The sequence below is a fragment of the Manis pentadactyla genome, chromosome X (assembly GCF_030020395.1).
Source record: "Manis pentadactyla isolate mManPen7 chromosome X, mManPen7.hap1, whole genome shotgun sequence".
Taxonomy (NCBI): domain Eukaryota; kingdom Metazoa; phylum Chordata; class Mammalia; order Pholidota; family Manidae; genus Manis; species Manis pentadactyla.
In genome coordinates, this window is record NC_080038.1 from 97,328,191 (window position 1) to 97,342,136 (window position 13,946).

The 13,946-nt window shown below is 40.5% G+C and overlaps 1 protein-coding gene across 1 annotated transcript; it reads left to right on the forward strand.

Moving 5' to 3' along the window:
• Nucleotides 1-306: 306 nt before the first annotated feature.
• LOC118936065 (melanoma antigen preferentially expressed in tumors-like) lies at nucleotides 307-12,171 on the forward strand. The gene is made up of 4 exons (XM_057495373.1): nucleotides 307-421; nucleotides 9,393-9,692; nucleotides 10,156-10,788; nucleotides 11,658-12,171. Exons 1-4 carry the CDS (start codon nucleotides 384-386, stop codon nucleotides 12,169-12,171), a joined length of 1,485 nt encoding a protein of 494 aa, XP_057351356.1. The 5' UTR covers nucleotides 307-383.
• The last annotated feature ends 1,775 nt before the right edge of the window (nucleotides 12,172-13,946 follow it).

The window sequence follows — 13,946 nt, forward strand, 5'->3', positions numbered from 1 at the left end:
CTTCACTTTCTTTCTTTTTTTTGGTTTTATTGCATCTGATCTTCAAGGGACCTTTCCTGAGGTGGATGCTACGTTCTTCGCTTTCTACCCATGGGGATCCAAGATGGCGGCCCCCCCAAGGGACACGCAACCTTTCACCCCTGCGCTCTTGGTGGAATGGAGTCCCTAGAGGGGGGTTCACGGGTCTGGCCCACCTCCCTCCCAACACAGAGCTGTTTGACTAGGAGGGGGTCACCTGACCTAAGCTCCACCAATAGAAGTCCTCTCCTGACCAGTTTAACTTCGAGAAGAAACCGTTGAGCCTCTGCGCACTGCCAAGACCGGTGTTCTTTTGAGGCAGCCTCCTGAGAGGAAGCAAGGGGCTCCCGCTGCTGAGGTCTTGGATGGTTCCCAAGTTTTCTCCAACTCTCCTAGGAAGTAGGTAAGTTACACCAGTCTTCTCTCAATAAATGATACCTATATCGACCTAAATTATCCACGGTCGACGTTTGGAGATTAATAAGAAAGGAAATCCAGTCAGATTGGAACCACTTTCCTCTCTGCTCTCTCTGCACCCCCCTATTCTTACCTGTGATTTGCTTCTATTGTATCACTAATAAAGTCATACTCTCTCCTGAGAATCTAACAGCCTTCTCTTAAAGTATATTTCTCCTTTCATCTTAGTTTTGTTTAGATTACTGTTGCTGTCCCAGACCTTAAATTGTAAATATTGAATTGTATATCTATATACATTTATACACACACACACACACACACACACTTCTCTTTCTATTGTATTTCATTTCTTTTATACTTAAAATGCTTTTCTCATGTGGAGCGCAAATAAGTATTCATGTACATCCATGGCATGAATGCAGCTTCATTCCTTAAAATGGGCTCCCAAAGCAGTTTGAATTCACTTTTTAATGGGTGACGTGCTGTGAGCATTGATCCTACTCTGTTTCAGCTGGCCAAATATTCTTAAACCATGTGATTTATAGACTAACCATGTCTTTAACCACTGACCTTGTATTTTTTAATTCCTTATTTTGAATAATTTTGGACACACGTTAAGGTCGCAGAAAATGGCACAGAGTGTCTTTACCCAGATTTCCCTAATGTTAACAGTTTACAACACCAAGGAAGGATGATCAAAACCAGGAAATTAACATTGATGCAATACTATTAACAAACGAGATACTTTAATTTCACCACTTGTCCCACTAATGTCCGTTTCCTATTCCGGGATCCCATTCAGGATACCGCCAGGACATTTGGCCATCATTTCTCTTTAGTCTCCTCCAGGCTGACGGTTCCTCAAGATTTCTGGGTCTTTCACAGCACTGACGCTTTTGAAGATCCTATACTGGTCAGGTATTTTATAGAATGTCTGCCAATTAGGGTTTGCTCAATATTTTCTTAAGATTAGATTTAAGTTACTCATTTTGGGCAAGAATTATTGTTTACCTCCATTGGTGATGGAGGATTTTCCACCCTAGTGTTATGAGTGAGGGTTTCTGAACACATGACACCTGGCACTGAGCAGGTGACATCCATAGCAGTTTATTAATAACATTTACTCAGCCCCTTGGCGAGGAGGACGCTACCTGCCAGGTAGTGCCTCGCAGGTGTCATACTCTGAAAGAGAGTGAACACCAGGGGCTGTGGGGGCAGTCTTCATAGTAACGAGAGGATGAAGTGATGCTTGGTTCCCATGAAAGGATGCGATCGGCTTGTTTGAATAATTCTGTGGGCTGGTTGGGAACGGAAACTGACTACTCAGGGGTAAGCAGGCACTGTGCCTCGTTCCCATGATAAGAAGGTTCTTTGGCCAGGGAACCTTCTTTGTGGGAAAACAATACGGAGGGAACTTGTGGTTAGCCATTCGAGGTCCTCTGGGTTTTCCCCAGATGTCAAGGTGTGTATGTCACTGGGCTTTAATTTTAGGGCTTGTACCACGATACTGCAAAAGTGATTTTGCTCCTTTTCTGCGCGCATCATGTCAGGGCACATGGTTCTGTATGTTGTACTTGCTATTGATGGTATTCATCTTGATCACTTGATGGAGGTGGTGGCAATTATGTTGCTCCAGGTAATGCTGCTGTTTTCCCATTGTTAATGGCAAATACTTTATCAACTTGTGTAGGAAACACTTTGAGTCTAAGAAAATACCTGTTTCTTCTCAGACGTTTACTCACTGCTTTTAGAATCCATGTGGGGATCTCACCTACAACAGTTATGACCTAATGCTGACTTCCTAATTGACCTCATTCCTTTCACATTTACTTATTGGAGTTTTGAAGAGCCATCCTTTCTCCCCCATTTACTTATACATTTTCAAGCTTATTTTACAAACTTTATCTCAAATTACTGATTCAGATAACTTATTCAAATTATTTTTATCATTCTGGACTCACAGACAACCATGATACATTATCAGTTACAGTAAACTTAGATCACGATTTACTTTGTTCCTTGAATTGTTCCAGCTCCGGTCATCGCGACCCCTTTCGGTTGGTTGTGTGTTCTCCCAACATGACACTATACTTTATCACACCGGCACCATAAGATGTTCTTGTTCATTTTGTGTTTTTTTCCCACTGCAGCCCTGGCATTGAACCACATCTGCAAGGATCCTTGGGTCCTATCCTTGGAGACTGACATTCAGAATCCAGTATCTCAGTGTGCATCCATTGCTAGTGGGGTTTCATTGCTGCTAGGCCCTCTCCAACAAAACAAAGTAGGAAATACATTGTATGTATGTACGTACCCACGCTTCCAGACACATCTATATTTATTTCTGTACCCATCTATATGTATAGATATTAAAAGCCAGAAGCTCGTACCGACATATCTCATTTCAATCCCTTCTAGCCTTATCTGTAATTTCTCTGATCTATCTCCCTTTATCTACACTACTTACCAGTTTGTTCATGCCTGACTTATACACATAAAGTAGTTGCAGAAATGCTAACCTATACCCCTGTTAGAAACAGATCTACTAAGTTGTATTTTTGTACAGTTCTTTATGTCTTTACCTCAGAGGATGCAATCAAAGTACTGTTTCCCCAAGTTTCTTAGTTTAGCTGTTTCTTCCTCACCTCTCAGTGTGGCAAAGATAGTCATTTACAATAGGGTTAGATTCATTTGTCGCTCTTTGCATTTGAGTTTGGGACCCGCCCCCACCCTGATTGATTTCAATTGTTTATTTAATTGTTGGGTATGGGAATCATTACCACGATTCAGAGTCAAAAATGTCTCCTCAGCGAAGGGTCACTTTTTCCTCATCCCTCCCACCCCTCTTCCATTCCCCACTTCTTTCCATTCCTTTCCCACACTCCCCCATACATAACCTATGTGTTCTGTCTGCAGTTCAACTTTTCCTGTACTTATTTTGCACGAATGAGCAGATGCATACATGTTTCCTTATATTCCCTTATCTGTTAAATGAGGGATAACTTTTCTGTACATAACCCTTTGCAATTTTTCCCTCTTCCTTTACCAGCATTCCAGGAAGTCACTCCTTACCATTCCATGGAGAACCTCATCACACTTTTATAGCTGCATCGCACTCTGTTAGGGGGTTGTATCACTCAGGTTCAACCACTCACCTATGTATGGGCATTTAAATTGTCTTCAACATGGTGCAATCATGAATAATAACTGCAGTGAATAACTTTGTACATAACGTATTTTTGCATGGGTGGAAAAACAGCTCCAAGTTATATTCCCAGTAGTGTGATTATTGGGCCAAAAGGTAAGTGCATGTGTAGTTCTGTTAGGCTTTCCCAATTTTTTTCCAGAAGGGTCGCACTGGTTTCCGTTCTCACTAGCAATGTAGAAGAGTGGCCGTTTTCCACACAGCCTCACGAACAGAGCATGTTGCCCTTCATTTTAAACTTTTGTCAGTGTGGCAGGTAATAAATGGTTCTGTTTTAGTATTCATTTGTCTGATTGCAAGTTTAAATCATCATGTGTTTGAGGACCGTGATATATGTTTTTGTGAATCGTCTGTTCATATAATTTTCCCATTTTTTGACAGAACTTTCAGCCCTTTGTCCTTCAATATTTAAAAGTTCTCTACATATTTGGGACATTACCCATTTGTCTGTGGTGTATGCTGCAAGTCCTCTATCCCAGTTTCTCAGTTACCTTTTGATTTATCTAGGATGTGTTGTCAAACTTAAAAAAATTTTGTGCAGTCAAATTGATCGTTCTTGTCTTTCATGGCCTCCTAATTTTAGTCTACACTAAGGTTAAAGAAAAGTTCTGCCATATTTTCTTCAAGAACTTGTTGCGGTTTAACTTTTTTATGTTTAAATCCATAACACCATTGCAGTTTGTTTTCTGGAAGGTGTATGATATGGATATACTGTTATTTTTCTCGAAATGACTCAGTTGTTCCGGCACCCTTTATCAAATGTCCTTCTTTGTCCCAGTGATGTTCCGTGTCCACCCTTCTTTTAATACTAGAATTTCCATATGTCCTTGGGTGCATCTCTGTGTTTTCTATTCTATTCCATTGGGCTATGTATCTGTCCAGTTACAAGTGCCATGCTCTTGTAATTGCAGAGTCTTCACACCGTGCTTGAGTGTCTGGTATCACTCCTCCCTTCTCGTAGGTTTTCTTTTTCATTTATATCCTAGGTATTCTTGCATTTTATAAACTATGAACTTCATTATTGACTTGTCTAAATCCATAACAATGTTTGCTGCTATTTTTTGAGATTTTATTCAATCTGTAAATTAACTTAGGGAGAATTGACATCTTTTTGATGTTGAACTATTCTGTCCATGGACAGTGACTATCTTTTCATTTACTCAGTGTCACAAAGGGAAAAGTTTTCCTTGTATAGGTGCAATGACAATTCCTTGTCATTCTGAAAAACCTTTCCTTGTATCGATGTTCTTGCTAAGTTATACCTATACCTTTAGTATTATGTGTTGCTGTCCTATATGGGATCTTCTCTCCCAGTGTGTTCTCCCCATTGGGTTTTTGTGTAGTTATATACAAAGACTATTGATTTTTTTATGTTAGCTTTATATATGCTGCTCCCGTACTGATTTTGATTGTTGTTTCAGTTAATCTGTCATTGTTCTGTTGGATGTACAGGTATGCTGTAATATCATCGGCACACAGAGACGGCTTTACCTCTTGTTCTCCATTCTTATAAATCTGATAGCTTTCTCTTGTCAACTGACTAATACTTATAGTACAAGACTGAGTAGGAATGAAGGAGTGACATCCATTCTTTCCCTCTAGTGGTTCCCCCGTTTAATAAAATACTGGCATTAGGAATTAATTATGTATCTTCTTTCCTGTAAAGAAAACATTCCCTGGCACCTATTTTCTAGACGTTTTTCTTTTTGTAACATGTATCAGTGTTGAACTTTCCCAAAGGCTTGTTTAGCAGCTATCGTTGTCCTTAACTATATTACTATGGTGAATGATATAAATGGAATTCCTAATATAGACCCAACTTTGTATAAATGCAATAAATCCCAATTGGTCGCAGTGTATTAGTTTCTTAACGTATTATTGTTGGACGTTTGCTAATGTTTTATTTAGGATTTTCATATCTACGTTTTACCTATCAGTGTCATATTTGCTTCATAGGATGAGTTAGGGACTTTTGCTTCCTTTCTAATGTTTTTGAATAATTTATAGAGAGATCATTGGTCCTGTGGCATCCTTGATACTTTACTAGAATTCACCTGTAAGACCACCTGAGGTAAATGGTACTTGGGGGTAATTGCATAATAACTTTATTTCTTCTATGAAAACTGGCAAATTTAAGCTTTTTAACACTAGAGCTTCCATTTTGTTAGTTTGAATTTCTCTAGAACAGTATCTACTTTATGTAGAGTTTCAAAGTTATTTGCAAAGAGGTTGCACAGGAATTTCTTTTTTCTGTTTCAATATTTATTTTCATTCTTCCACTTTTACATGTAAAAATCTTTAGTGCTCCAGATTTGCCTCTGATCACTACTTTATGTGTATCCCATATATCCTGATATACAGTTTCCGTAACTTTAATTTGGTTCGCCTCTTTAACTGAAAATTTTTTTAAACCCAAAACCCTTTCCAGGTAGGAAAAGCCTTTCTGTTTTCAGTTTGTGTTTGTAATTTTAACTTTTGTTGCTTTGTGGTTAGAGAGGACTACTCGGTCATTTCTGCTTTACAGATGTAAATGATGCCATCCCTGTTTAATTTTTAGCAATTTTGACAAGAAAATAGATTATCTATTTTCAGAGCATGTACACACATATGAATATAGATAGTGTGTATGTATATATATATATACACATATAGTTTACTTTATTATGTTGTTTATATTTTCTGCATCACTATTCAATTTTTTATATGAGTTGATCTGATTTGTACTGAGACTGGTGTATTAAATCACCCATTTTTACCCTATATTTGTCTATGTCTCCTTGCCTTTTTGCTTCATAAAAGTGTTTGCTGTGTTATTTGGTGTATAAATATTCCTAACTGTTACAACTTCAGTGTGAATCTTGGCTTTTATCATCAAGATGTGTCCTCTGTCATGTTAAATGCTTTAAAAAACTCATCCTGAACTATGTTTTTTTTTTTTTTTGCATAGCCCATGCCTTTAATGTGTTAATCATGCAGGTCCATATTACATTTTTTGCTTTGTTTGTTACCACCCCTTGTGTGTTATTTTTTTGGTATCATTAATCTACAATTACATGAGCAACATTATGTTTACTAGACTCCCTCCATCACCAAGTCCCCCCCACATAACCCATTACAGTCACTGTCCATCAGCGTAGTAAGATGCTGTAGAATATCACTACTTGTCTTCTCTGTGTTGTACAGCTCTCCCCATGCTGCCTACAGTATACATGCTAATCATAATGCCCCCTTTCTTTTTGCTCCCCCCTTACCGCTGCCTTCCCACTCATCCTCCCCAGTCCCTTTCCCTTTTGTAACTGTTAGTCCATTCCTGCATTCTGTGCGTCTGCTGCTGTTTTACTCCTTCAGGTTTTTTCTTTGTTCTTATGCTCAACAGATAAGTAAAATCATTTGGTACTTATCTTTCTCTGCTTGGATTATTTCACTGAGCATAATACCCTCTAGCTCCATCCATGTAGTTGCAATGGTAGGATTTGTTTTCTTCTTATGGCTGAATAATACTCCATTGTGTATATGTACCACATCTTCTTTATCCATTCATCTACTGATGCACACTTAGGTTGCTTCCATTTCTTGACTATTGTAAATAGTGCTGCGATAAAAAGGGGTGCATATGTGTTTTTCAAACTGGGCTGCTGCATTCTTAGGGTAAATTCCTAGGAGTGGAATTCCTGGGTCAAATGATATTTCTATTTTGAGCTTTTTGAGGAACCTCTACACTGCTTTCCACAATGGTTGGACTAGTTTACATTCCTAACAGCAGTGTAGAAGGGTTCCCCTTTCTCCACAACCTCACCAACATTTGTTATTGTATGTCTTTTGGATGGTGGCGATCCTTACTCGTTTGAGGTGATATCTCATTGTGGCTTTAATTTGCATTTCTCTGATGACTAGTGATGTGGAGCATCTTTTCATGTGTCTGTTGGCCATCTGAATTTCTTCTTTGGAGAACTGTCTCTTCAGCTCCTCTGACCATTGTTTAATTGGATTATTTGCTTGTTTGTTGAGGTAACTACCCTGTTTTCTGAACACTTTCCTATCTGGTTCATTCTTCCCCACCGCACAGTATTATTTAAAACACGCCTACTGAGTTATGAAAAAATGTTTAACTGTCTTTTGTTCTATTCTTCTGCTTTCTCTCATGTTTAATTGCACAACTTCTGTGTTTTCACAATATTGAAGCATTTGTACATTAGTCTTCCCCCCCTTTCCACCACCTGGATTTTAGTATTAGCTGTAACATGCTCACCATCAGATATTTTGGTGACGTTTTCCATCATCACATAGGGGATCACAATCCCAATTCATCTTTTAGAAAATTCTTGGCAATCAGCCTGTGAAGAGGCATACAGTAAATGTTTTTAAGTGTGTGGGCCACAGTGTCTCTGAGGTCAATGCTACTCAGCTTTGCCATTGCAGTACAAAAACATGTATAGACAATTCGTAAACAATTGATTGTGGCTTTGTTCCAATAAAACTTTATTTAAAAAATCAAACAGTGGGCTAGATTTGGCACAATGGGCTGCAGTTTGCAAAGCCCTGCTCTAGTTGATAACCCAGAAAGGGCTGAGGGGTGCCAAATTCCCAAGTTCCTATGTGTTGAAAAACTTTCTCTATAGGCCGTGGTATTTGAAGGACACTAGCTGGGATGGAAAATCTCAACTTCAGACTTGCTTTTGGTTCACTGCTGTTTTTATAGTTTTAAAAGGATTCTGATTCAAGCAGGTTTCATATCCTCAAATGCATGCTGGAGTGTAATTCTGTTTGGAGTGTTGGCTTACAGTCTCCTGCTTCATGGTTGTTTCGTATGTGTGAAATTTTGTTTCCTCATCTTTTTTTTTGCAATGGTTGTGTATGGGATTCCCCTTCCTTCTGCTCATATGTATGATATTGGGTTGTTTGCCAAGATTGCTACTTTAGTGATGTCATTTTCTGTCAGTATAGCAAAGTCCAGATCTTTTATTTATTTTGTTTTGGTAAGGGAGGGAGACGCTGTGATTACTCTGACTTGTGGTTCTCTTAGGTCTTGCAGGATCCTTCATTTTCCCCATTACCCACGTGCCAGGGATGCTTCTCCTTTGCTCCTTGGCTTTATTATTCCCTAGAAGTAATGTCTTTCAGTGACTTCACCTTTATACCATCCCTACCCCCTTTAAATGCTCATATTCTGGATTCCTTTCCCTGTAGGTCCTGATCTCAACTTCCAGAACACTGTTTTGGTATTTTCAGACTTATTCTGCTGCAGTTTTAGATCACCTTTAAACCCTCACCATTTTCCTTCTTCTGTATGTCTTGCAGCTTTTCTAAGTCTGTCTTTGCACGCCAGAAAGCCTAGTGATGGGAGTGTGACAGCCTGTGTGCTGGAATTTATGATTTTTGTTACTCCCAATTACATTGAACTCTGCACATTCTCTGTGTTAAAGTAATGATCAGAGTGTGGCTTTTATGTAGATTTACATTTTCCTTCTGATTGGTCGGTATCCTTTTGGGAGGAAATATATTGGGAGGAAGACAGCTCCATGGTGAACATCATATACTGCTAACTTAGCTGTGATTTCTAGGGGCATTTTATTGTGCATGTGTGTGTGCGCACACATGCGTACTTAAACACACATGCCTATTTGTAATCTATCCCTTTAGTAGAGTTCACCTTACATTTATTCAATAAATATTTTTTGCGTACCTGACATTGTAGGCAAACAGATGACTGTAGATATCCCCTTAGGATTTCTAAATATTCTTTACCCTGAAGCAGGTTCAAGATGGACCAGAAGACCACAGGCACTCTGCTAGAGCTTGCTGCAAAGAGTCTGCTGAGTAATGAGCTGGCAGCTATCCATGCCCTGGATGAGCTCCCAAGAGCCCTCTTTGTTCCACTGTTCATTCCTGCCTTCGTGGGCAGGCATAAGGAGATACTAAAGGCAATGGTGAGGGTTTGGCCCTTTTGCTGTCTCCATATCGGGACACTGAGTGTACAAGGGTCAGACTATGACATCTTGGAAGCCATGATTGATGGTCTGCAGCTCCTCTCTGCCCAGAACTCTTCTTCCTGGTAAGACTATATCCAGTAGCAATAGAGTGAGTCAGCAGGAGAGTGTGCTGGAGCCTGGGGCAGGGGGATACCTAACAGTCTTCCCGAAGTAGCCAGTAGTGAATGCTGAAGATCACTGTGGGGCTACTGGTCCAACACTTGGAGTCACCTTAAGGACTCTAATGTCTCACAGACTTGATTACAGAATAGAGGTGACTGAGGATACTATGGGTGGATCTACCTCCTGAGTGTAAATAATTACATAGAAGAAGGACATGGGCATTGATATGGGAACAGACCAGAGGTGAACAAAGTAGAGGTAAAAGAATGAAAGGTACTGAATTTTTAGGAAAGGAATTCTTGGTGGATGACATATGCTGTGAAAAACCAGGGATAAAGGGTATTGTGCCTTGAACTCAACACTGATCTAGGGGCAGTACATTAAAATTGGATACCTCTCATGTGTTCTGTCTCCTCCTTACAGGGGCCCAAAACTGAGGCTCTTAGATTTAAGGCACGACCCGAAATGTTCCATAATATGCTCTGAGATGAAAACCACATTTTCTTCCTGCTCTTGGTCTTGTGCTTACTCTCAGAACTCTACTCTTAGAACAGAAGAAGCTCAGCATAGCGTCAGGTGCCGCGGATTTGATAATTCAGAGTCAGAGCCTCACTCAGCCTTGGAAACGGTGGAATTACTTGTGGACCTCTCCCTCGATGGAACCTTGAGAACACAGCAATTTCTTTCCTTTCTTCAGAGTAAAGTCAGGCAGAGCTCTGGGTCTTTGCACCTCTGCTGCAGAGATTTGGTAATTGATAACATCTCTGCCCACAGAAGTATGCTGCAGTTTCTGGATCCACGATGCATTGATCACCTGCAGGTGAATCAGGCTTATTTGAGGAAAGTCAACCATCTTGTGGCTCAGACGGCCCACCTGTACAGCCTTCGTCATCCTAACATCATCTTTACATATTTTGTGGGGAGGCACTTCCAAACATTTCTCAACGGTCTTGGGAAGCTGAACAGCCTCCAAGAGCTCGAATTGTCTGCCTTGTTCCTCGGAGATCGATTGCAGAGACTTCTCAGGTGCGCGGGTTTGAGGAACCTGGGTTCCCTGCATACCCCATGAGTAAGAGAAGAGAAGAGAGCATGCTTAGATATTCCTAAGCTCCTTGTAAATTATTTCTCCTTGTACCTCAGCATGGGAAGTGCTGGGAATTAGCATTTGGCCAGGCTAGAGAGAGGTACTTCATGGTGAGGAGAAAGACAAGGTTAGAAAAGGAAGCTGTGTTCATTCGTGCATTCATTCATTCAGCCAACCGTGTGTAGACTCTGCGATGAGTCTGTAAGTATATTAGTAAAAGTCTCAGTCCTAGTGGTGTCTACAGCTCTGGAGATCAAGAGGAGCTGTCCAGATGGAAAAAAGTCTTATGCTCTAACACTGATGCACATCCCCCTGGACTGGCCACAGTAGTTAACACTGCCAGATCCTCTTGCTCCTGTGTTTTCCCCAAGGCTTAGACACTGAATGGAGAAGGTTTCATGTGGGAACTAGTCAAAGGGAGCCTTCAGTTGGCTGCTTTCCCAGACATGTCCTCGCCATATAAGTGACCAGGAGTGGCCTTTGGTGATGTTGTATATAAGTGCGTCCAATTTTTTTTCACTTAATCTGCTGCACAACTCTGTAATGATAATTATTGGTGTGCACATTTTAAAGATTAAGAACATGTGTCTTCGAGTGGGAAAGTAACTTTCTCATGGTCACAAATATATTCAGTCTGATTCCAAAGCCCACATGACTAAGGACTGTTGCAAAATAATTACAGAAATGACCCCGTGGGAGGGGCTGAGGTGGGTCTTAATCAAACTAAACAGAATAAGCTATAGCCAGGTTAGTTTATTCTAAACCTTAGGTGTCTAAGCCTGCACACTGCCCTGATCCAATACTCATTCTTCTGAAATAACTTTTCTTTTTCTCTCTGCAGAGTGCTGCCACCTCAGCTGAAGACATTGAATCTGCCTTTCTGTAGCCTGTCTAGCATAGATGTCACCATACTGTCCCAGAGCTCTCAGGCCACCCACCTAAGGCAGTTGAATCTCAGTCACAACCAGATATTCTCAGAGGCTTATGAGCCCTTCCAGACTCTGCTGGAGAGGGCCTCGGGTACCCTGCAGCATCTGGAAATAAATAATTGTCTATTAAGTGATTCCACTCTCTCCGCTCTCCTGCCAGCTCTGAGCCACTGTTCGTGCCTCCGTGTCCTTAGTTTTGCCTTCAACCCCATTACAATGCCTGTGCTCACACGCCTTCTGCGTCACCTAACATCCTTGAGGGAGCTGAAGCATGTGATTTATCCCATCCCTGTCCATTGCTATAGACAGTGGGATGTTCGCGACAGTTTGGACCGACGGCAGTTGGCTGAAGTTCAGGCCCAATTGAAGGCAATGCTGCAGGCGGTAGAGCGGGACGACATGCTTTGGACTACCCATTCTGCGTAATTCCCATAGTACAAGGAGTCGTGTCAGCACTGATGTGTGGCCACAAAAGCACTCAGTGTTTTGCTTGAAGGCCCAATTTGTAGAGACACATGTAAAATTGTACTGTTCAGGGAAATGGGGCTCAGGGTGATTGGCTGTGTCCTTCACCTCTGAAAGAGGAACTCTAAGAAGGAAGGAGAGGAATTTGGAAGCTCCTGTGAATCTATTGTCCATTGCCCTCTACAGCCTGTTCTGCTTACTAAGTACAGTGTTGGTTACATGATGGGAGCTAACCCAGTCATGTTCCATCACTTCCCTGTGCACACGGGTGGGTCCATTTATCCTCTTATAGGCCCTTGGCACGAGTCCCATGAACTGAAACTTTCCCTGGGTGTGGAAGTTGTTTAAGCCAATAATTTCACCCTCGAGGGCCCTGAATATTTGTGTGTATGATTGTCTTAGGTTGCTTATGAGAAACCCTATGCAAGGGAAAGGAAACAAACAACCTCCACTGCCTACTGGTGTGTCTTCGTCATGCTGCTAGCTGCCTCTGCAGGCCTCAAATCCCTGGCTCAGTTATTTTTACTTTACATATACTCACCCCGTGTCTATTGTGCTTTAGGTACTGTTCCAAGTGCTAAGAAAGATCAAGTCCCTTATCTCAAACCGCTCAGTGTAACAGCTGCTCCTATGTTTTGTCCATTTCTCCACTCTTTCTTAGGGCATTTGGGAAAATAATTCCTCCATGGCCCAGATTTTTGTTCACTTTTTCCCTTACATACAGCTGCTCAACCCTCAGGTCATGGTTTACATGTTACCTCAGCTAGGTTTTCTCTTACTTCCCCATTTAAGTAGGCTTTTACTTGCTATTGGTCTCAATGTGCCATGTGCATGAATATTCCTTCATGGTATATGCTATTTCATATGTGTTTGCTTCCTGTGAACTTCCACTAGGTTTGCACTGCTCTCGATAGTACACACTAACCACACGTGGCCACTGGGCACTAGAAATCTGGCTACTCTGAAGTGTGATGTACTCCAGGTGTTAAATGCACACCACATATCCAACAATTAGTAAGAAACAGGATGTAGAATAACTAATTGATAATTTATTTATATTGCTTACATGTTGAAAGGATAACACGCTGCATGTCAGAGACAGGGAAAAAAGAATGTAAATTGTTTATATTTACCTGTTGAGACGGTAGCATTGTATTTCAAAGATTTAGTATGAAAAGAGTGAAAATGACTAATGAATGATCTGTTTATGCTTATATGTCAGAACGATTAAATGTTGTATTTCAGAGACATTGAGGAAAAAGAATATAAAATTGCTTGTTCTTGCTTACATGTTGAAATAATAGCACACTGAACTTTAATGACTTCATAACAAAAACAGAATGAAAAATAATTAGTAGTTGGTGCATACTGCTCTCTTGTTGAAATGAGAACACACTTGGTAACACAGAAGAATTGAAAGGTAATTGATGGAATACTTCCATTGTTTCTATGTTGAAATGACAACGCATGCATTTGAAAGGCTCAGTAAAAAGTAATTTACAGTTATTCTTTCTTGTTGCTTACACAGACAATAACAAATCGCATTTCAAAGACTGAGAAAAAAGAATGTAAAAATTGATAATGAAGAAAAATAGTCAACATTTTTCATCTATGTTTGGCAACAATACACAGCATTGGACTTAGATGGTAAATCTGTTAAAAGAGCTAGTAAATGAATTGCGTGTACTGTTTCTCTGTTGAAATGGTAACAGATGGCATTTCAAAGACTTTGTCAG